This window comes from Lagopus leucura, unplaced genomic scaffold (assembly GCF_019238085.1).
Source record: "Lagopus leucura isolate 7727_CA_CO unplaced genomic scaffold, USGS_WTPT01 Super-Scaffold_100036, whole genome shotgun sequence".
In the NCBI taxonomy this organism is placed as follows: Eukaryota; Metazoa; Chordata; class Aves; order Galliformes; family Phasianidae; genus Lagopus; species Lagopus leucura.
Window position 1 is genome coordinate 3,623,507 of NW_024962285.1, and position 24,748 is coordinate 3,648,254.

The window sequence follows — 24,748 nt, forward strand, 5'->3', positions numbered from 1 at the left end:
TTGCTCTCCGTTCTCCCAAGTTAGGCCTGCTATTTTTGGACTACAGAAACACCCATCTATTGGTTTGAAAATCTTTTGTTAAGGATGATGACTATATCCCCTGGCTTACTGTGCCAGTTATTGGGACCTGTCACAATTACAAGGTTAACTGCCTCTGTTTCTTCTATTAAAATACTTTCATGCTTTTGAAAAGCTGTAGAAGAAAGCACTTAGCTATTACTTCTTCTGGATACACCTGGAAAATGAATGTTTTATTTAGATCACTTGATCTCTTTGGGCCCTGGTTTATATATATTGAACATACACTGATGTACTTCTATGATGAACTCCTTTGTTGCCTTCACTATTTGATCAAAGAATAAACCTGATGCCTATTGCAAATATCAGAGACTTAAAAAATGATAATTTTATTAAAAATTGCATCTGCTTTTTCTTAGGAGTTGATTTTGAGATGTAAATACAACAAAAAACTAACCTAACTTTACAGTTAATCTGCAGTTTGAAAAAACAAAAATGAAGACTGGAAACAGAATAATTCAGCCTTTTATAGCACGGATTCAAGATGATAGTGAACCATACTGAATCACTGTTGTGTTGAATATTTAAACAGTTAACTTTTATCGTGACTGAAGAAATCTGACTGCAAGTAACATATGTTAGTTTCAGCAAGACAGGAGAAGGTAAAGAACAGCACGGTATCACCAATGCACAAACATCTCATCTGCTGTCAGTAATTAGACTCACCAGCTACAAAAAATAAAAACGAAATATCTTTGCTGCTGAACTTCTGGGAGAGAAAAAACTGTGTGTGGGGTTTTTTTGTTTGTTTGTTTGTTTGTTTTTTTAATATTTAGCTTTAAACCTAAGAATTCACAGTGCTGTGAATACTTGTGAATACTGTGTCCTGTTCTGGGTTCTTCAGTGCAAGGATGCCAGGGATCTTCTAGAGATAATCCAACAGAGAGCTACAGAGACGGTCAGGGTCTGGAGCATATCTAGTACAAGGAAAGGAAAAGTAACCTGGAACTGTTCAGCTTAAAGAAGAGAAGACTGAGAGGAGATCTAAGCACTGCTTATGAACATTTAAAGTGCCAAAGTCACGTGGAAGGGGACAGGCTCATTTCAGTGGCAGCAACAGCACTAAGGGCAAAGGGTAGGAGTTGAAACAGAGGGAGTTCCATACAACCATGAAGAAGAAATTCCTTAGTGAGGGTGACAGCACTCTGGCTGCCCAGAGAGACTGCGGAGTCTCCTTCTACAGAGATATTCAAAACCCATATGGATGTCTTCCAATGCAACCTACCATAAGGAACGTTCTTTAGCAGTGGGTTGTACTTGATGATCTCCAGAGGTTTCTTCCAACCCCTACGATTATGTGATATCGCCTTCACATGCTGATGGATTTCTTTGTTTTGGTTTGGTTTTGTTAAATCAAGGGGGAAAAAAAACATAGCAGAGGCTGATAGGGGAAAAATATGCTGACTAAACAACTTAGTCCAAAGTGACTTCACTACCAGGTGTTAGAGAGAAGTACAAGCAGAACTAAAAATGGTGCCATAAAGGCGGTCTCTTGGGAGGCAGAAAATCCAGCTCTGTTTTCAGTTCTGCTGCTGTAAATCCATACCAACTCTGGGCATGTGATATGAGCCATTATGGACATACAACAGTGTAACGTGGGTAAACATGGCACATGTCATCCTGATACACAGGGTATGTCACAGCCACGTATGCATTCAGAAGGCAAGCTTTAGTGGGCTTTTTTTTTTTTTTTTTTTTTTTTTTGCAAAGAAAAACAGCAACTACACTCTACGTAACCTAGGAAAACACAAATCTCATGTAAGAGGTAACTATTCTAAAAGTGTAAAGCGTATTTGTCAGACCTTTCAAGGATGAATGCTATGCACAGTAGCACAAATTCCTGAGAAACAGAAAACCTCTATTTTAACTGCTACAATTAACTACCATGCATAGAGGTATGTCAGTAACAAGTATAAGGGACTGCAAAAAGCAATCTGCTTACACAGTTCATGATTTATCTACAGAAGCGATGTATCATAAGCATTCTTGATCACGAGTCTCACAGATATTATAAACACCAACCTATACTGAGTAAGCACTAATAAGAAATTAGTTTTCCATTATGAAGTTCACATACGATAGGCAGCAATATATCAATGCTGGCAATAAACAAGCAGATATTTACACATGTAATGTAATCTTCCCTGCAAATGAGACATAGAAACAGAAGTAATAAGAAAACAAGAGTGCCTGACTTGAAGTACACAGTGACACTTCGGTGTTTTCACCACCTTTTCCCCTCAAACTCTGCAGGCATGTTACTCTGGAGCCCTGGCAACCCAGCTGCACTCTGTGCGTGAGGGCTGTCCACCATAATGATCGCAGCCACATTCTTGCCCTTGTGGATGACCTTAAACTGCAATCCTGGAAAATACCTTGCTCATCAACCCAAAGTGTCACTTGCTATAATTAGCATTCTGCGAGCTAACAATACAGCCATTAAGGCACTGAGATAGACACATGCTCTGTCTTAGTTCAGCGTGCATCAAGTGATCTGTCAGATGATCATGAAAGTAGTGAGGTCTTTACTTAAAACAACACAGGAAGGTGAGCTCATCTGCCTCAACACATATAAACTGTCTCTCCCTGCAAAAACAGATAAAGATGCACCTTTGTGTTATCTTCCTCACCAAGAAATGCAGTGCTTCCACCTCTCTTCCTTTTCACAGGACAGCCTGCAAGGGCATAAATCTGACTTTGAATAGAACAACAGTCTAAAAATCTTGCTGTCATTCAGTAGCAGGGCTACCTGCTGAGAAACCACAACTTCACAGTAAGGACATTAATTGCAGCCACCTGCCCCCTCATCAAAGACACTGCAAGTAGTGTAAGAATTTTAAAATTCCATTCTGTCATGTTACAGCTTTGATCTGATTATTATAATAAGTCCTATCTCTATGGTATCACTCTGATTTGGACGGCCAGGAAACAGTACAGAAATACAAAAACAATTTGTGCAAAGCTTTCCATAAAAGAACTGTTCACCACCACTTGATTTTGTTCATGTAAATCTCCCCTTCACGAAAAAAGAAAAAAAGCACCAAACTGTTCACCGTTTCCTATTTTTTGCTAAGCATAACAAAACACATTACAGTTCTACGTATTCTGTCAAGCTCAATAGCAAATAAATAAAAATGGTAACATCTATTTATATCATTACATGTATTATTACAATCTATATTATGTAGTAATATAATAATAAATAATGTATATTATTTGTATTTTTATAATACTGCAATTGTAACATTTATTTTCTGAATCATTTTCTGTACATAAAATAGCCTACTCTAACAAATAAAGATTTCCTCTGCTTAAAACCCAGAAAGAAAAAAAAAAAAAAAAAGAACAGATGAAATAAACTTATCTTATTAGTGTAAACTAAACTTTAACCATGGAGCAAATCAAAGCCATTAAGCTCTCAGGGGATATCCCCTGGAACCACAGCCCCTGCACAAATAGATTTAGTGGCCATATTTGCCCTTTCCCATGACAAATGGCATTTATATCTGTCCACAGCTATGCCAAACAGGACATTTCACTTTAGGCAGCAGAGTGCTGAGAGCATTCCCACGTGTGAGGTCTGGAGTTTCTCATATGGAAGTTGTGGAGTTTTTTAAATGTACTACTATATGGGCTATGAATTTACTAGAATTCAGTAGACTAATTAGTAACTGGGAGCTAGAGCCATTATCATTCGTTTGGCAAAAGTACTTACCTAATACCTCGAAGAAAACTAGAAGGCAGATCACACAAAATTGACTGTGAAACAATTATGAATGACACAAGTAACTAATTCCCAAAGCCAAAACATATCTCTACTAGTGTTTCTGAAATGTAAAAATAACAAGTCTGTCATGTTTGAAGGAGCAGGACCTTTGACAGGACTCCACTGATACTAGTTAGTTACGCTTGAGATACATCAGTCTAACAGTCACTTCCACATTTAACTTGTTTTAGTTGTATTTTGCTTTACTTTTAAGAAGTGACTTATTATGCAGCTTACTATCCCAACAATAACAGTAACTGTAGGTGCACCAACTTCAATTTAAAATGTGGAAAATTCACAACCAGTTTGTTATCAACTTGAAAAAAAAAGTCAGTTCTGTTTGCAACCGTGGAGTTCAGTGTCCCTGATTCAGTATCACAGAGATGCAGAAAGATGCAGTTCTTGCTCAACAATTTTCACTGTGACATGCACAAGTTCTATATGTTTGAATGTGCATCTTTTTAAAATTAACATAATGACACTTCATTGCTACTTCATAATAATAAAACCCAGTAATATGCAAAACAGTGACAGCAGTGGATGCTGAAGTTACTCTGAGCCACTTCGCAAGTGACAATTTGGGAAATTCTTAAGTAGACGTTCATGAATTCCTGTGCTGTGTTTCTGTGGAGCGAAAACAGGAACAGAGAATGCAAGAGAAAAAGGGGAGAAGTTCTGCAAAAGTCAGTCGCATTGGAGATGAGAACGTGTTTATTAAAATATAACTGCCATAGCGAGTTTCAATACCTAGAGTGCTCTACCAGCCTCCACTGCAGGGAATATTCTGGAAGTATGTTACTGTTAATCTGGCTTTTTTCTTAATCAAGTAAAACGGCAAGGAATAACATCCACAAGTAACCTCGCAGCTGGCATGCAATTTAGCTGCTGATTTAAATCAGTTAGCTGGTAACCACACAAATAACTCCCCTACCTTGTTTCCAAAATTGGCAGACATGGTAAGAAAGAGGAAAAACAAAATGGTCAACAAACAGCAATAGTAATGCCTTAAATATGCTGAAGAAAATCTTCCTGTCTGCATTAGCAGAAATTTATCACAGGATCTGCTCAAGTTGTTAAGTCTTTCAGAATCATCATTTCCCCTTAAAATTAGCTCTCATGTTCCTAGATAATTCTATCCAATCAAAAGTTTATTACCTTTTTTGTTAAAGGTATGCCCAAAAACCTCATTTTCAAGGTGGCAGAACTGATTCTGCAGCTACACTGAGGACTGTGAGAAGGGGAGGTTAGAAAAAAAATCACATGAAACGAACAATCTAACTCTCAAATGCAATTCTTCTGACTTTTAAGAGAAGGCATCAGCATTTCCTCAAATGTTATATTATTGCAACTTATCGCTCTTCCCCTTTCTTGATTTTGCCAGCTTCCAGAAAAACACATTTCCTTTCTGTTTTCTTTAGACAGGACAATAAACTCAGGAATGAAAAAAAAACACAACAGCAAGAACACACACACAGACACACACACACAGACAAATACATTCATTGGAATTTTACACTGCTATTTTACTCTCAATAAATTCCTACTCATACACAAATAAACAGAAGCAAATATCAATGCAGAATACCAACAACCACAGTTAAATATATTGCATGGCATCTGTCCCCTGTGTTTTAGCCAACATATCTGAAGTTAGACCAAAACACTTGAATCAAATTGCAATTCTGCTGTAACCAGTGCAGCACAAAGTTCTCTTTGCAGTTCCTTCAGATTAAAGGCAAGGTGCTCTTGGCAATCAGTGACAGAGTGCTACACTGACAGAACTTCAAATACTCAGTACCCAGAAGTTCCATCCCATTTCATGTTTAGATCCCCCAAAATAAAAACTAAGAAAGCAAACTGAGAAAAAAAAAAAAAACCCAACAAAACTAAAAAACCAGAATAACCTTACCTTTCACAAGCTCGGACAGTCCACGCAGCAATTATCCACAATGAGATACTAAAGACCAACAGTACAGTTCCTGGACATATTGTCATTAGAGTCTTCATAACAAAACGAGTATTGAAGTTTATCTTATTTAATGCTCCAATGCTTCTAGATGAGGCATCAGTGAAAAGTTTGCTATGCAAGAGCATAACTCTGGCGATAAGATATAGTCTTAAGAACATTGGTATAGATAAAATAATATCCACATCAGCTGTTGCTGTGGATGGAGCGTAAGAAAAGGCAAGTCGGGCTGTCCATGTGAACGTATAGTTCCCAGGTATGGGATGTATAGCACACACCAGTATTTCCAAGCAGATAAAGAAAATACGCTCATAAGTCATGGCTATTCTCCAGTCATCTGCTCCATTGTCCACCATGAACAACTGAAATAATAAAATATAAAGTTAACTGTAGTGTGTCATTAACAAACCATTTTTATAATTCCATTTTAAAATACCACAGCTTTCAGAGCTACCAATGACTGCTAAAAAGAAAATAAATACACCATTTCAACAAATCATATTACTACATTGCTACGAAGTGAAACATAACTTTGGTTACACCAAAAATATTTTTTCACCATTTTTAAAAATGTATGTTTTTATACATTAAAGAACTGTATTTTGATGCATAATTTCCTAAAAATTCCTCATTGTTTTTCATTTCTCATAAAACAAAACTCTGGATCAACTAAACCTCAAAATCAATTGCTAGCTCAAAGTTCATAAACTGGAGAAAAAATGAAGAAGATTTTTTCAGAGTGGAGAGGTAAATATCAAACTGAACATTCTAAGGTTAAGCTCTCTCTAGAACATACCTATGCTTCAGCCATCACGATATTATAGCTTCTGAAGGCTGTGCAAGCTTAATTCAGTCTTCAAGTACCAACACAGATTGATAAAGAATGTAAAACATTCTCAGAAGCTGAACAACTCAAAAAGATATCTCATAAGGAAAACCTGAAAAGCCTGCAAACATCACAGCAGACCAGGAAGGCAGGTGACATCTATTAGCAGATGAAAATCAAATGCACTTGTTGGTTCTTGTATAATCAGGCCCTCAGTTCGCCAACCAGGAACAAAAGCACTGACACATTTCACACTGTTTAGTAAATTCCTAAGGAACTGCGAAATTAATACTTCAATAATATTTTTAATTAGTAGTGAGTAAGGGGTATGTAAGAATTTGCAAACAGGCTATGTGCCAAAAAGGGAACGTTGTGACTAAGAAGATACTACATGATCACAGGAGAAGACTCACTTTAGCTGTAGTCTAGACAGAGCTGTTCATTATATGCATGAGGAAAAATTAAAAAAACAATAATAACTTAAAATTGGATTACTCAAAAAAAAATCAGAAGCAATTTAAAGAATGAAAAAAAAAATAAATACACAAATAAAGCTCTCCTCAGCAATAGAAAACTATTTCCAGCATGCTACACACAGCTAAAAATACAATTCCTCATCTGCACTGTTATTTACCCCTTCCCATCTTTTCCATCTACCAATTTCCTGCTCTGCTCTGCACTGGTATGGCGTCACCTCGAGCAGTGTGTGCAGCTTCAGGTGCCACAATGTAAGGACCTAAAACTACTAGAGAGGATCAAAGGATAGCTATGAAGATGACTAAGGATTTGGAGGGCAGGATGTATGAGGAGTGCCTGAGGTCCCTTGATTCATTCAGCTCAGAGATGAGCAGACTGAGGGGAGGCAAAATGGTGGCCTGCAGCTCCTCGCAGGGAGTGAAGGGGCAGTGCTGATCTCTATGACAGCAATGAGGGAATGGCACGGAACTGCATTGAGTGTTAGGAAAAGGTTCTTCACCAGACGTTGGCTGGAAGAGACCCCCCCAGAGCAAGGGTCATAGTCCCAAGCTGCTGGAGTACGAGGAGCATTTGGACAACACTCTCAGATACAGGATTTGAACTGTGGGTGGTGTTCCTGTGTAGCACTTGGAGTGTGGTCACCCTTGTGGGTCCCTTCCAACTCAGGATGTTCTGTGATCCTATGAAATCCCAAGAGTTTAGAAAAGGGAGCTTGATCTCTCTGTATAAGTTGTTTAAAACCAGAAACACACTCTGCAATCTCCAAGTAAATTCATTTGTCTTCCAGAAAACTGTTCCAGTAATTCGTTTTTGAAAATGATAATTATAAATTTATTGTAGTTGTACTGACATTGAAAGAAACAAAGAAGTTAACTGTAGTAAGAAACAACACAAAATAGATTGTTGTATTTGTGGTCATATCTTACATTCCTTTATGCTCTTTCCTTCTGTCTTACTTCACTGGGTATGTGTGACAAGGTTTTGATAGCTGGGGAAGCTGCAAGGATGGTCTCCCTGATTACTATGAGACACAGCTAAGCCTGTTAGTGAAGGTGGTGCCTGTTCCATGGAAACATGTTTAAGAAAAGCCAAAACACTGAACAGTCAGTGAGGAGTAAGGAAAGAAGTGTGTGAAACAGCCTTGTGAACGCTGAAGTGAAAATAGAGGGGCATGAGATCCTCCAGGCACTGCAACATGGAGAAGACATGTGGAGAACTGCAGCCCATGGAGAAGACACATGGAGGACTATGGAGAGAATGGTATTTACTGTAGCCCATGAAGGAACCACATCAGAGCAGCTGCCCATTTCCTGAAGGCTCTGCTGCCTGTGAAAAGTCCAGGCTGGAACAGATTCTCCTGACATGGCCCACAAAAGACCCATGCTGAAGTAGTGTGAGGAGGAAGGACAGGTAGAAGAATTGTAATGGTCAGATCACAACCCACATCCCCCACCTCTCTGCACAGCTTGGTGAGGAGGTGGGGCAGAAGGAGAGAAGGTGAGCCTGGAAAGAATCAACAGGAAGGGGGGGGTTTGTTTTTGTTTTTGTTGCTTAACAGCCTACTCTACTTTTAATTGACAGAAAACCAAATTTTCCCAAATCAGTCTGTTTTTCCAGTGGTGATTAGCGATCTCCCGATTATCTCAGCCCATAAAGTTTTCCTCTTAATTTCTTTCCTTTTCCTGTTGAGGGGGTAAGCTGGCACTTGGCTGCTGGCCAAGCTGTGCCCATTGCACTAATACATAGATCTTACCTCCACTGCAACAGTATTAATAGCAAACAAACACAAAGTGTTCAATTAAGCTACAGAAACACAGTCGGTTTAGTGTTTGCTAACATGAGCACATGCGCCTTCTTTCACATGAGATCATTTTGTATACTAGAAATAACTGTAAAATTGATACTGGTAGGAAGACCAATCTATTAATTTATTTATTAACTTAGTGGAAGTATTACTTGTTATTCAAATTACACTATGGCTCTAGCCCATTTGGTTCCTGTGATCAGTCTCTCAATGCCAGTCATATCAAAGTATGGCTATCGAGAGGTGACCTTGTAATACAGATGATTAACCACACGAGGGCTGCTTTGAAAGTAATGCCTCCTATTCTACTACATCAGGCCAGAGTCAAAGGCAGACGTTGGTGGCATGGCAGTAGAGGTTGAACCTTCCCACCAGTATCCCATGACATAAGGTTGCCATGCGATACATGGCAGCAGATGGGCAGTCTGATAAAACGGCATCTGACATGGAAGTGTGTATGAAGAAAAGGTGCCTAATTGAATTCCTCTGTGCAGAAAAAAATAAATGTGTCCATTGACATATTGATGCTTGCTGAACATTTATGGAGACCAGACACTGGATGTGAGCACAGTGAGGCGATGGGTGCTCCGTTTCAGCTGACGATGGCTTTGGGTCACCTCCACTCATGCAGATTTCTACAAGAGCATCATGAAGGCTGTTGCTCATTGCTGGCAAAAATACATAGCTAATGGTGGTAGCTATGTTGAGAAAGTGTTTTGTAGCTGGGAATTCTCTGTATTAAATAATGTAATCGTGCTGTTTGTATCTGCTGTTGTTTCCATGGAAATAAACAGGAGGCATTATCTTCACAATGACCTACGTAAAAAAAGAATATTTATATATATATAAAAATATAGCCAAATCTCTCAAATATTGTACAGTGTTCTGATGAAAAGACTAAGTGAATAGCAAGGCCAAGTATTCTAAAATATACCTTAAGTGGGCAGTGTTTTAAAATTTCTTTTAGAGTTACAAAATCAGTTGAAAAATACAATGGTTTTCATCTGCCCTTTTTACCCAACTTCTCCACAGATTTCTAGAATAATTGCACTTAATGATACATAATGGAGAAAGCAGTTCATGAAAAATGGTATCTTAAGTACAGATTCAATTTAAAAATGAGAATAAAAGAATATCTACATTAGAAGTTGACCATACAATCTTTATGGAAGAGAAGTATTATGTAAGCATTGATATGGGGAAAAAAAAAACCCAAAAAACAACCCAACAACTTTGAAGTGTCATTTTAAAATACTTGAGAATATATTCACTTTTCAGTAGAATAAATCCTGACATGCTACAAAAAAAGAAATTTCTCAGTATTGCTCAATAGAATGGATTATGCTTTGCAGGCACAGGAGCTGCCTATCAACTTTCCTCGACCTCAGATGCACCAATTGCTTCTAAGATAAATAGTACCGGAAAGTGGTAATATCTTCAGATATCATATAATGATCTTTAGAAGGTGAAAACTTGGAAGGTAGAAAACAGCAGAATCTACAAATGACCAACAGATCATATAAAAATTTATATTTCATAAATATATTAATATTTCAAAACCATGTTTTTAGGTAAATTTCCAAAAAATTCTGTGTCTCTACGTTCAAACCATGATGGCTATCAAATACTCACAAACACTGGCCTGTAAAAAAGGCTGTGAGTAACAATTAAATTGGGACATATGGAGGAAAAAAAAACATCACAGATGCAGGTTTTCATGTACATTTTATACATTTGCAACTATGCAATCTTGTAAATGCAAATTTCAGGTTTTTTTGTGGAAGGTATTTGTGAATGCCTGCTTGTATGAGTAAATTTCCTATTCAGAAAGTGAGAAAGGTAAGTGAATGAAAAGGGAAAGAACAGCACATACAAATGCACAAGTGCTCTCAGCTGCTTTCAGTCAATTCTAATAATAATAGTGCATCCCAATAATAATAATAATGCATGCAATAACCATGCATTAATTTTCAGAATCTACTCCTGTTTGAATGGTGAATCATGCTAGTGATATAAAAAAGAACACAATAAAAGAAAGAACAAAGTTCTCTATACAATTGAGTCCCGTGCTTCACAAACATGGCCAACTCCAGTTGAGGTCAAAGATGTTATGTCTGTTGATAGCTTTCCAATTTATTATAATTATTATTTTAGTGATTAAATGCAAGGTAAGTGTTTAAGCAGTGTCCTGCAATGGTCTTCAAATAAGGAATTAGACTTCCATGTGGTATCTAGGATTCCCAGAAGTCTGACAGTCAAAAATGTTCTCCAAGCATATAATAAAGAACTGAAGACAGCGTAAGTGCAGGAAGAACAATTTAGAAGAGTGGAGACTACACTTCTGCTTCTTTCCTCTGGAAAATATGAAACTAACTAAAAAAAGTCAGTTTTCTTGACTTATAGCATTTCTTGCTTTGTTTTAGAAAGTAAAGAAGAAAAAAAAAATACATGTTGTTACATAACAGGCGTGTTTACTAGAGAACAGATTGGGTGATCCAGAGCAATCTAGAACAGCTGCTTAATCCACTTAACAAAGATAGAATTAAAAAATATACATAGTTTTAAAACCTAGCTTTGTTCCCAACAATCTAGGGATGGAACAAGGCTGTCTGGATCTAACAGGGTCCCAGGAAACACATCACCAGCTAAGCTAACCACAATACAGCCTGCTCTGAACCCAGATTCCATCAGTAACCACCCCATATGGCACTCTGCTTCTCCAGACTGGTTCTTGCTCTCAGTATCCAGAGTACAGCAGGACATAAGCTATGCCAGCTTCATGACATCTGTAAGAGCAAGTTGCAAAGAAATACTGAATGAATCACTTAGATTCTCCTTGCACTTTCGCCAGTATAAACAAGTGGTCACCATGAATGGATTATCATACTAATAAACCCAAAACAACTGAAAAACAAAACAAAACAAAACAAAAAAACCTCCAAAAACTTCTCTTCTAGGTGGTCTGCTGCAATTAGCAGAGTAATGTTGGCAGTATGGGGATGGAAACATTGGTCTCATTCCAAAGTTAAGACCAAATTAAGTTTTGCACTGAATCAGCAATTCTGTGACTTTGTCTATGAAACACAAAGCGTAACTGATGACAAAGTAACAGAGCTATTTCACCCAACTGATTTTCAGAACCCTGAAGACACTTGATGGTCTGTTACATTTTGCTCCCTTCCAAGTAACAAAGAAATTCTGATTCTATCCACATAAAGAAGCAAATATCGAAGGGGAGAACTACCTACATTTCAAAATTTTTGTGCAATTTTTATATTAAGTAATTATTTTTAAATTCTTCATTTAGTACTTGTTTTTCTTCATTCATTACTAAAAGTAACATGTTGAACAGATCACTGCATGAAGAACTGCCACTACACAAAATGGCTGCCACCTGCCACTGCTTCCAATGTGAGAGAAGCCTCCATCTTCAAATGTGACCAGCTTCCTAGTAGGGAAAGTGCAACCCATTAAAAAAAGGATGTATTTGCTGGATAATTTGGCACTAATTTTGAATGCAAATAGGGGACATGGAAATGACAGAGCAAAACATTGAATCTGAAGCTGGATAAAATGAGCTTACTCATTCACTCTGCTGAAGGAGAGCACCTGCAATTCTAAATTTAGAATGTATTTTTAAGGAAAAATTGGCTCCAACACATTGTATATACAAGTATCTGTTTTCTCTTCCCCTTCCTTATCATCTGCATTTGACATAAATTCTTTGGGTATTTGGGAAATTTCGTGTGTCTGCTTTTTAACCGATGAGGTTTTTTTATTTAACTGACCATGAGTGAGTACACATTTGCACCACGGGAATCATAAAGTCATTTTTGTAGAGTCTTTGCCACTTCAAAAACATTTAAACTGGATACTTTAAGATACTATTTAAGATTAAAATTGAAGAAACTCCAAATATAGAAAAGTATGAAGTATTTAACCATTGTACCTAACTACTGAATATCAAGAACAGGGCAGCAGGAGAGAGTGGGGTTTGATTTATCATGAATTTAAACATCTACATAAACATAGTCATGCACAAATCTTGACTGTATAGAGGCATCCCTGCAACAATTGCCTCTGTCATTCACCCTGGCAGGTAAAACTGGGACAAAGCAGAAACAGCCGCTGTTTATTTCATACCTTTTGCTTCTGAAGGCCTGATGTGAGTTTCTGGATAAACCATGCAGCAGATAAAGTCTTTAAGCTGCTTCAAAGATTAAGTTAAAGTACCTTAAAGAAAGCAACTTTCAACATCAGGTTAAACAACATAAAATCAAGTTTCTTTAGAAGTATTTACCTAGACTTGTTCATAAGCAAAATGCTGTTTCATTTGATCACTACTAATTATGACTGAAGTTGCTTCACCAACCCAAACAAAATAGAAAAATAAAAACCATTTCAAACGAAAAACAAGAGAAACAAAAAACCAAACAACCAGCATATTCCAACACTTCTTGGCATACACTGTTCTTGTTGCTGCCCTTTAATTATTTGAATGTTACAGCTTCATTAAACCTGCCTGGTTAATTGGAACTAAAGATTCACCATCCCCTAAGTTACTATTTTTCAAAAGAGCCTGCAATAAAATAAGTGAAACAAGTTTGCACTGCGTGCTACCAACAGTATCATCTTTAGTACCTTAAAAAGTTGCTACTCAACATGTTTTAAGTAGCTTTGTTTTCACAACTATTATGTTCAATATGATAGTCCACAGCAACGAAAAGTTGGATGACCAGCAATGAACACTGAAATGAGACAATAAAATGGTGCTACAGGAGCCCACACACATTTGTTTCTCAATTCTTATTTCAAATACACTGGTTAAAAGCATAAGCTCTTTCTTTGCCTCTGGTATCATCTCATGGATACACAGACTCAGCATCAAGCTAGATACTTTCCTAGAGAGGCATCCTTATCACTGGCTGTGGTTTTGCAAGACATATTACACTGGGAATTATGCCTGAATAGCCTTTAAACTATCTATTATGATGCCTGTGGCTCCTGTTCTTGCCTAAAACTTTGTTATGTGTATTCAATCAGAAACCAAATCTGTTGCTCAGAAATACAGAACCCAGCTCATCCCTTTTCATCTCAATAGCTCTACAACATTAACAAGCATAAAAGCTTAGAAGATGGCCCCTTGACAGAATGAGCTTTTCTGTCATAAATCTGTTTCTTTAAAGGGGAAAAAAAAACCAACAGAAAATAACCCTTAAAAAGATTAAGAGTGGGTAGCTATTCTAAAACGTAAAGACATTAAAGCTCATCCATTGGTTCTAATTTACATGCAATTCACAGATGCATTTCCTTTCAGTCACAAAAAAGATTGGTACTTCTTCAAAAAGGATTTAATTATGAATGATCTGTGACTCTCCAGCAAAATGAATGAGATAATGAAGCAGCTTAGGTGTGCACATCTCTATTCAGAATTCATCTCCCCTATTCATTCTTTCATGGAGTATCTAACTTAAAATATCAAAATAAAACAATTTTCATTAAGGAATATTTTTCACACCGTGGAATGAATGCAATTGCAGACACCAGGAGACAAGAGCTGTATGAATCAGTAAGTTACAAATGTATGATCCCCAGCATCTACATTAAAACTATACTATATAAAATACTGATGTGTTTATATTTGGCTGCAAAATACATCAATTTCAAGTGTAAAACGCATATGTTTTACCACATTCCTTACACAGTAATTATTTTTTCTAGCTATAGATTCACTCCTGTGATTATCTCTTTCAATCTTCTGATAGCCACAAGAAGAAATTATCTAACGAAGCTTTCATTTAAATAACTGGACAAAGCCAATTTACACAACTTCAATAAAAATAAACTGTGGCACATAGATGTTTCACACATGATATTTCTGAATGGAAGTATTTCCATTCATATTTTCGGTTCTGTGCAGTTCATATTTAAAAAAAATCACCATGAAAAGTTAAGTGCTATTTTTCATTTAACTGAACATAATTTACTTCCCCACAACATTTCTTGTTTTGCTGCAAACTTTTAGAGTTCCTTGTCAGTTAATAAAAGAATGTTTGTAGAATGAACGATATGCTCATCTTACCTGAAAGCTAATTATAATATCAATTATAACCTCTCCTCTTAGAGGTGTTTGATGTTTTAAAAGGAGCTTCATAGGGTTAGAGCAGTTAGTCATCCTCTAGTAAGGATATGTGACAATGACTTTGTGACAGTGTGGAGTGGGGTGCAGATCCCATGGCCAAACCCCATGATCATCCTTCAAGGATGAAGATCGTTGATACGTTCGGAACTGATCAACTACCTTGTTTTCCTGAGCCAGCAGTTTTGATTTACTGTACTGAATTGTATTACTCAGAATGTAACCCCAGTCCCCCAAGTCCCTCTCATATCTGAGGACAAGCTGGAAAGCAACGGTGTTTACTTTCTGCCAAACTTGTCTGCATGAGACACATTCTCAGGAAAGACACTCAAAACAACAGTGCCTGTGAACAGGCAGTCTTAAGTAGTGCCAGGCCAACCATTAAGTGGTCTGTACATCATAGACAAACTCCTCCTAAACCCTCGTAGAGGCTGTTGGAAGTAAGCATCTTACACACACAGCTTCAGTGCAGAAGGCCTCCAATCCTTTTGGATGTTGAACATTAAAGGATTTCCTATTCTGCCTTCCACATCTTGTACGCAACAGTGCTCCTTTCTGTAGACACTGGGCTCTTGTAACACCTTGGAGGTCAAAAGGCTCTGCAGACAAAAGGTACTCTAAAATGTATTGAACGGAACTGAAACCAAGTATTTTTCACATAAACACTCACTGCATTAATTTGAATTTTATTTCATTTTCTGCTGCATCAAATGTGTATTAAACAAACAGAATCATAAAACTACAGAACTGAGTTGGAACTCGACAAGTAGAAAGCGATTTTCAAGTCTATAAATAAAGTTGCTGAATTACACATCAACAGTAATAAATAGAAAGAAATCACTACTTCTCAACGAACTGTAGATGAGAATTATCAAAGCTTATTTCTTAATTTTCATGTTATTCAATGTAGTTCCCTTTTTTTTTTTTTTTTTGCTGCAGCAGCAGCAGAAGTTTTAGTCTATGTTTGTTAGTCCTCATAACACAACATAACCTAGGCAAAGGCATGTCTGATCATTACTTTTTGCAAAAAGTCAGCAGAAGCAGCCAATGAGATGCAAGTAAACCACCAAAGACAAAGCAAAAAAACCCACACAGATAGAAACAGATAAGTAATCTGGCCTGCATAGCACCCATTACTCCTTGTGATAAGTAACTGTAAGAGAGTTTGACTTCAATTTTGTTAGTGAATGCAGGACTTTTACTAAAGAACTTTCCATTTATGTTGGTTGGATAAGGAAAGTCCCATGAACAGTTTTTTATTACAGTCATGTATTACAGAATTAATTTGCACAATAACAAGGTCAAGATATATATTTATCTCCAAATCCATTAGCATCACATTGTTCTGAAGTGGTGGAAAAATAACATAAGGACAGACGGTGCCTTATCCAAGCAGATCTAGCTGTTCTGCTGTGGAAGCCACAGCTTATCCTCAGCTTTGCACTTTGCAAGAGTTCTACCTCAGCATGAACTAGCAGTATATTTTAGAATTGATTAGAAATTGTCAATTATCGGAGAAAAATAATGATTTTATTCACTCCTACCCAGCACCAATTACTTTGTTTATTTCCTGTACAAGTGAGAGCATCTATATCAGGGAGATGGAAAAAGAAGTCCAGATTCTGTCCAGGAGAGCAACAAAAAGGCACATAAAGTCCTTTATTTACAGAGTGGATAACCTAAGTAGTCCACCAAAACAAAAGTTTTTCTGTGGACATACACCTCCTCCCTAAGGACATGCAGTTTTACTATGTGAACTGCATGTCAAATTGCCATGTGAACTTTTTAATTCCACTTTATTAACCTAAAAGCAAATTCCATTAAAGAAATGTGGAATAGAATAGTAAATTGCCAAGAAACAGTAGCTGTAACCATGTTGCACACTGCAGCTTTAATTATGTAAAATAGCATTCAAGTAAAAAACTATTTATGCATTAAGTGGGTAATTAGAGCAGTGTACATTATTATGATAATTGGATCACGCTGCTTTCTTCACTTTTCCCTCATCCACATCTCCAAACTCTCAACTGAAGTAACAGTAAGAGAAAAACCCATTTTAGGCTGTGATAATGATGAATTTGATGAAAGAAATCTTCCAAACACAGGACGCTTGCTCTGAAGAACTTAATCAACCACAAAAATTTGGAGGGAGAATTATAAATTTCTGTAGTCTCCCAAATCAATGTTGTAATATTACAAACATGACATCAGTGGGCTAAAAGGAGAATAAACCAACTTGAGGTTGTTCCTATACTCAATGCCACCCTCGTTACTGTAGTTCATTCGCATTTTGCTTTTAGTTTTCAGTTAGGTTTTTTTTTGTTTTCAAAGGGAGGATGAAGGAAACAGAATTCCTTCCTGGAAGGAATGTTGCTGGTAATTTCTATGCTCTTTTCTGGAAATAATAATGTGAGCAATGACTTCTGGCTTAAACATGCCTCGTAGACTGTTATATGTCTTAACACACTGATTAAGCTTAGCAACAGCTCCCACTGCAGATTTAGGATAACGCAGTATAATAGTCGAGACGCTAAACAAGTTAGCACCTGCAGCACTTCACCGGACAACACAGCATCCAAACACCACTTCTCGCCTGAAAACCACCGCTTCACGGGAGACTTCTCTCTTCCCACTGCAGAGCTCGGCTCAGGCTCGGGGACCTCGAGAAGCGCGGCGCTGCGCCGGCACAGCGAACGCCCCGTGGCGGAGCGCGAGCCGCGGGACGGCGCTGTCCGCCGCCAGGCAGCGCCGAGCCAGGCGCACCGCGTGGAGCTGTCCGCGGTGCTGAAAGGGCGGCGGGTGAACCTCCGCCCCCAGAGGCCGCGAAGGTGCCGCCGCTCCCCTAGGGCTCATCAAGCGCGCTCCGAGCGGGATAAAAGAAATGTTTATCTGCATAGAACACTGACGTGTTCCGTACACATGCACCACTCCTAGCCCTCGGGAAGAATTCCGGTAAGTCTTTTTAAATCTCCCTTCCAGTCCCCTTACAACGGGGCTGAGGCAGGTGGATTCAAGGGTTTGGTTTAGCTGACTGCGTGACCTGTTTCCAAAGCATAACGCACGTGGGATGTTAGTGGAAAGACTGCAGTCACCTGCTGTGCTGCGAGGCACTCCCACTGACTTGCTGGAAGCATGACTGTTCGGACTTCCTTCTCCACTAAGGTCACCGACTACTAAAAAGAATCGAGAAGCTGATTGCCACGAACGGACATTTCTGGTCATTGAATATTAAATCAGCTAGCAGTAATAATTACTATCGTCAGTCTCTTACTCATATTTTGTTTTATTCTTTGTAGAAAAAACAGCTTTTAGCTAGGGCGATTTGTTTACACTCAAATTTTAAAAACATACCACACGTAACAGTGCGGAATCAATATTCTTCTCTTCTACAGAACTCTTCTCTCTGCTCAGTCCAGCTAGTTCATACAATGCTCCCCTGTAAAGTCTTTCAGAGAAGAATTAAACCAGAAGGCTTAAACCTGCACACAACTGACGAATAGCTGGTGCCTCTAGGACACAGACAGCCATCTATGAGCAGGATTCTACAGAAAATAATTCATGAATTTGCTTGAATTAAAAGTTAGTTTGCCTTCAAAATACAGACAGCTTTAAAGATTATGTTAAAACAACCAATTATCATCATTACAGAATATTTTATTTCATCTGGACTAGGCTCCATATCCATTTAAGCCTAAGTATTTTAAAGGAACTTCCTGTTTTCAGATGCCATGTGTAACACAAGTTTGTCAGCATAGAGGGATGTAAATTTTGCTCAGCATCTTCTTCACCTTGTTTTTAAAAAGTCAAGACTGAACACAAACGCATACTGCTCTGAAAGTAAAAAGCTGTCAGATACTGGACAGCGCAGGGACATTATGCCCTTCCCTTCTAACAGGCTCCTTGAACACAGAACTTTTATTTTCAAGATGAATGACAGAGTTTGGAACAACCAATAAATAAAGAAATTACTTTTAATTACTATTAAAGGTTTTTAAAGATTGTTTTTGTCTGACCCACAACACATCTCTAAAAGAATGCCAAATTTGCAACTATTTATCTGAAAAAAATAAATAAATCCAAAACAACGACCAAAAAAAAAAAACAAAAAAAAACAAAAAAAAAAAAACAAAAAAAAAACCACAACCCAAGTCTCAAAGTAACTACATGGTGCAAGCTGATGCAAACACAGACCTACAAATATTTGGTTATCCTGCATAACATTTTCCATAGTTTCTGGGAAATGCTTTGAGTTATTTGCAGTGCCTTCTTTTAATCTTTGTTTCTAATGCCTCAAGCACCACTTGCAGGACAGCGCATCAGAAAAGGAGGCTCTCACACTGGAACAGCAATAGTCAGATTAAGAAAACCCTCTTTCTAAGTAGCTCACAGAGACACTACTTCAGGAGAATGTTTGCTTACATTATAAAACAGATTTTGATACCTATGATACTATAAAACTACAGTATAGCAAATAAACTGGTTTTTGAATCAGAAGTTTTGCATGCGGAAGAACAGCATGACAGGAAGCAGCCTGGCAAACAGTCTCCAGTTACATAGTATTTCTCCAACTTTATAGTAGGAGACTATGATATCCTCTAACATTGGAGCTACACCATTCATTTGCATAGAAGGGAATTAAACTGAATCATACGGGTCGGAAGGGACCTCTGGCGATCATCTAGACCAACTCCGCTGCAGGTTCTCTACAGTAGGTTGTAAAGCAAAGTGTCTGTGTGGGTTTCCACCACATCCAGAGGAGACTTCACAGTCTTTCTAAGCAGCTCCAGTGCTCTGTTACCCTCAAAATGAAGCAGCTCTTTTTCACATCCAGGTGTAACTTCCCATGTTCCAGTTTGTCCCCATCAGCCTTGCCCTGCTGCTGGGCACCACTGAAAACTCTGGCCTCTTCCACTTGACACCTGCACCTTAAATATTTATAAGCACTGTAAGATCCCATATTCTCCTTTCCAGGATAAACAGTCCTCGGTCTCTCAGACTTTCCTCACAAGGTCCGGGCCCCTAACAAATCTATGTAGCCCTTCACTGGACTCCCTCTAGAAGTTCCCTGTCTTTCTTGAACTGGGGACTCCACAGCTGGGCAAAGTAAATAAAATTATAAATAAAATAATAATAAAATAATAAAAATAAATAAAATTAATAATAAAATAAAAGGGTAGCAAAGAGGATAATCTCCCTCAGCCTGGTGGCTATGGTCTTTTTAATGGTCCTTAGGATAACCCTAGCCTTCTTGGCCAAAACAGCACACTACTGGCTCATGTTCAACCTGCTGCACACCACGATACTCAGGTCCTTCTCGACTGAGCTCCTTTTCAGCAAGTCAGCCTCCAACCTGCACTGCTGAGTGCAGTTATTCCTTGCCAGGTGTAGAACTCTACTCTTGCTCTTGCTGAGCCTCACAAGGTTCCATTCCACCCAGCTCTCCACCCTGTCTAGCTTTCACTCAATGGCAGCTCTGCTTTCTGGTGTGTCAGACACTCCTCCCAGCTTTATATCATTAGCAAACTTGGTGACGGTGTGTTTTATCCCTTCATCCAGGTCATTAAAGAAGAAGTTAGTTAAACAAGTACCAACTGCTGGGGAACATCACTAGCTACAGGCCTTCACCTAGACTTTGAGCCACTGATCACAACCCTCTGAGCTCTGACAGACAGCCAGTTCTCAGACCACCTCACTGATCACTCACCTATCCCACACTTCCTAAGTTTACCTATGAAGATGTTATCAGAGACTGTATCAAAAACATTAGCAGAAGTCAAGATATATAACATTCACTGCTCTCTTCTCATCTACCCAGCCAGCCATCACAGAAGTCTATTTAATAAGTCAAACAGTATTTCCCCTTGATGAACCCATGCTGATTTGTTGATAACCTTCTCTTCTTTCACTTAGTTGGAGACGATATCCACAATAAATAGCTCAACCACCTTCCCAAGGACAGAGGTGAACCTGTCTGGCCTGTCACTTCTTGGGACCTCGTTCTTGCCAGTGAAACTGGCTTATCCCCAGACTTTAGGTACCTTTTCTATTCTCAGTGACCTTGCCCAGATGACAGAGAGTTGTTCAGCAATAACTTCAGTCAACTCCCTAAATACTTCTGAGTGCATTCCACTGAGGTACATGGATTTTTCTTCTGTGTATACAGTTTGCCTAGGTGATCTGACCAAATCCTCCCCGATTAAGGGAAGATCTTCCTTTTTTCAGATTCTCTCTCTTACCTGCAAGGTTTCAAACTCCCGAGGGCCGCTCTTATCACTGAAGATTAAAACAAAGAAGGTGTTCAGTAACTCCACCTTCTCAGTGTCTCCGGTTACCAGGGCACCCACCTCATTTACTAACGGGTCCACATTTTCCCTACTCTTCCTTTTGTTATTGATCTACTTAGATAAGCCCTTCTTATTGTTAACCTCCTTTGTCAGATTTAATTTCTCACTGCATCCCTGTGAGATCCCTGAAAACATTTCTATACTCTTCCCAAGCGGCCAGACTCTTTTTCTCACGTTTCATAAAATTTGATTTCCTATTTGAGCTTTTTCCATTAGCTCCTTACTCATCTTTGGAGGTCTCCTGCCACCTTTGCCTGATTTCTTTTTCTTATTCTTACGAATGCACCAATCTGGAGCATGGAGGAAGTGGTGCCTGAACGCTAACCTACTCTCCTAGACTCCCTTAGCTTTCAGTGCTCTAACCAAGTGGATACCTCCAAGCAGCTCATCGAAGAGGTCAAAGTTGGTACTCCTGAAGTCAAGGGTTGCAATCACACTCATTGTTCTGTTTCTTCCATGCAAGATCCTGAGCTCTATTACTTCATGGTTGCTGCAGCCAAGTCTACCCCTAATCTTCCCACTTCACCAGGACTTTTAACTGTCAAATTCCCTTTTCATTGATTGCTACTGCTGAAAAATACCTTTGCCCTTGAAGACTGTCATTTCAGCCTGTAGCTGAAGGTAGTTCTAATTAGAAAAATCAAAAGCACCAATGAGTACAGCATTTTTCACTTCAGAAGTTTTAAATAGATCTTTTTTATGTTTTGGTTTAGCTGAATTAGCAAGTTTTAACTTCTGGGTCAAAAAAATTTACAACTGATATTATAAATAAGTCTCTCAGACAGAATCTATGGCAGTATTTGTTAGACTTAATATACACTTCGGCTGGTATGTTTCCCTGTCTTTTGCCCAGCTTTTTCTGACAGTTCTCCTCCATCCCATCCCAGGGCATTAAATAAAGCAGGTCAGACATGAGTGTTCCTCCTCTTTTTAAATATACTCTTAAAGATGTTGTTTCTGAGACAGCATAGCAAAAATTACATAACTCACATCTCCGATAATTAACCTTGCCACCGAGGGAAAATGCATGGCATGAAGTTTATTCACTGGAAAACTAAGAGTGTTGCTGTACATCTACTACAGAAGACAGCAGGCATGTCACACACAAAGTGCATTACCACCTAGGGCTGAGCGGTCCTACAGCATCACTGCTGCTGCCGCTTCCAGAGAGGCAAAGCTCCCCGGCACCTATGTGACCACGCTGCCTGTCACCTTGCTCTCCACTGAATTCCTGTTAGTGCCTACCGATAATTCGTGCTTCCCGAGGCTACTTACCACCTTCCGAAAAACCGCCAAAGGAAGCATTACCTGGATCTCCCGTGCGTGGTACACGATGATGAGTCCGAGCAAGATGATCGTGGAGAGGCTGATAAGGCATTTCAGAGCGAGGGAATACAGCGATTCCTGCAACACAAAAATACCACCGTCCCTCAGCGAGCCCCGCGCGAGGCCGCTGCCAACCCGCAGTGCCCCGATGGCCGGGCCGGTCTCGCCTCGCATCGGGGCGACAGCGGACCGGGGGGCCGGGCCGGGCTGCGGAGCGGCGTTACCGAGGAGAGCGAGCGACCCGCAGCCGGGCCGAGTACCTTGGTGTAGGCGCCCCAGGACAGCTCGGTCTCGATGACCATGACCACGATGCCGAACATGCCGAAGATCAGCGCGTAGTCACTGAGGCGCTTGCGCTTCTCGAACAGAGCCCGGCGGTGCCCAAGCTTGTAGCCGATGTTCTGATTCTTCTTCTTGGCGGGTTTGCTCCCGCCGTTGTTGGGGCCGCCCGGGCCGGGGCCGGGGCCGGCGGGGCCGTAGATCGCCAGGTTGTTGGAGTTGTTGTGCTCGGGCTTGGAGACCACGACCTCCGGGCCGGCGGCGTTGGGGCTGGAGAGCGGCGGCTGCAGCAGCTGGGACTCAGCGTCCATCTCGTGCAGGTTCCTGCGGGACGAGCTCAGGTTGCTGAGTGGCCGCATGACGCCGCCGTTGTACCGGCAGCTGCTCATAGCTATTTCGGTGAACGGATTGCTCTCCCGGCGCTGCTGGGGCTGCTGCTGCTGTTGCTGGTGGTGGTGGGCGCTGCCGCTGCTGCCGCTGCTGCCGGGGCTCGCCGCCTGCTGCAGGCTGTGGCACTGGTGGTGTGGAGCGTGCTGGGAAGGCTGCCTCGCTGCGCCAGCATGACTGGAGGGCAGCTCGCTGACATTCAGCTGGCTGCCCTGCCGGGAGGAGGCGAGAGACGAGAGCGGCGAGGAGCGGGTGCGGAAGGTGCCCGACAGCGGCGAGGAGGCGCGGAGCAGCAGCGGCAGGTTATCCCCGGCGGTCGCCGCCGCAGCTCCGTAGTAGGCGCAGTTGTTGCACTGGAGGCATGGGCTCTGCTGCTGCTGCTGCTGTTGGAGGAGGAGGCTCGCCTTGTCCAGCTTCTGCCGGCAGTGCAGCGGCGCCGGCGGGCGCTGCTGCTGCTGCTGCTGCTCCGGGCCGAAACCCGGCGCGAAGTGCCGCGGCGCTTCCATGCCCGGGTCGTTAAAGCCGCAGGAGTACCGGACGGTGCTGCACCTTGCGCAATGCGTTATGGTCGGTAAGGGAGAGTCCCGCTGCCGCCACGACGGGCCCATCCCGGCTCCCGTAGAATCCAGCCGCCGCGTCCGATTGGCTGGGCGGACCAAAACAACAGGCATGGCGTCACCTGCGGGGGGGGGACGGGCCGTGGCGTGAGGCGGCGGAGGCGGCGCTGGGACCGCTCGGCCCCGCCCCTGCCGGGATCCCGCCGCCCGTAGGTGAGGGCTGCCCCCGCCCCCCTACCCCTGCCGGGGAGCCCCGCGCCGAGGAAGCCCGGGAGCTCCCGGCTCGGAAGGGGCCCGCGCGGGGAGCGCTGCCGCGGTACCGGCGCTCCCTCCGCCCGGCGGCGCTCACGTCTGCGCCGTGTGCGGAACGCGGGCGCAGCGCCGCTCCCCGGAGCTGTCCAGCAAAGCAGGGCGCCCCTCTCCCGTGCCCCCCACTCCTCCCCGCCACCCCGCGTGCTGCGGCTGCCGGGCCGCGGGAATTGGGCCGTGCGCGGCGCTTTTCCGACCTGTGGCAGCCGGGGCCGAATTTACTAACGCTGTCCAGCTGTGTAATTGCTGGACATCGTACCGCGTTCAGTTTCCTTTCAGGCTTCAGCTTTGTTTTGGCATATCGTGGTTCTAAAACCGCGATAGGCGAGAGTGAACAAAAACTTTTAAATCCCTGGGTACAACGAAGATTATTTTGGAAGAAGCACCCATAATAGAAGTGCCTGGTATACGATGTCGTATACCACATTTCTTCAACAATGAAGTCTTAAGGAAAATCCACCAACATTCTTGCATGAATGATGAGGGACTT

The 24,748-nt window shown here is 40.8% G+C and overlaps 1 protein-coding gene across 4 annotated transcripts in view; it reads right to left on the reverse strand.

Moving 5' to 3' along the window:
• KCNN2 (potassium calcium-activated channel subfamily N member 2) overlaps positions 1-24,063 on the reverse strand; it is a 68,413-nt gene extending 44,350 nt beyond the window's left edge. Inside the window, exons 1-3 of one of the 4 annotated variants that reach the window (XM_042882925.1) lie at positions 22,987-24,063; positions 22,709-22,804; positions 5,754-6,172 (exon numbers count right to left, since the gene is read on the reverse strand). In XM_042882925.1, the coding sequence (XP_042738859.1) occupies positions 5,754-6,172; positions 22,709-22,804; positions 22,987-24,063 (1,592 nt within the window). Of the gene's footprint in view, positions 1-5,753; positions 6,173-18,148; positions 18,218-22,708; positions 22,805-22,986 lie in introns of those variants that run through there. The other 3 variants (XM_042882926.1, XM_042882927.1, XM_042882928.1) reach the window with 3 other exon arrangements.
• Between the last annotated feature and the right edge of the window lie 685 nt (positions 24,064-24,748).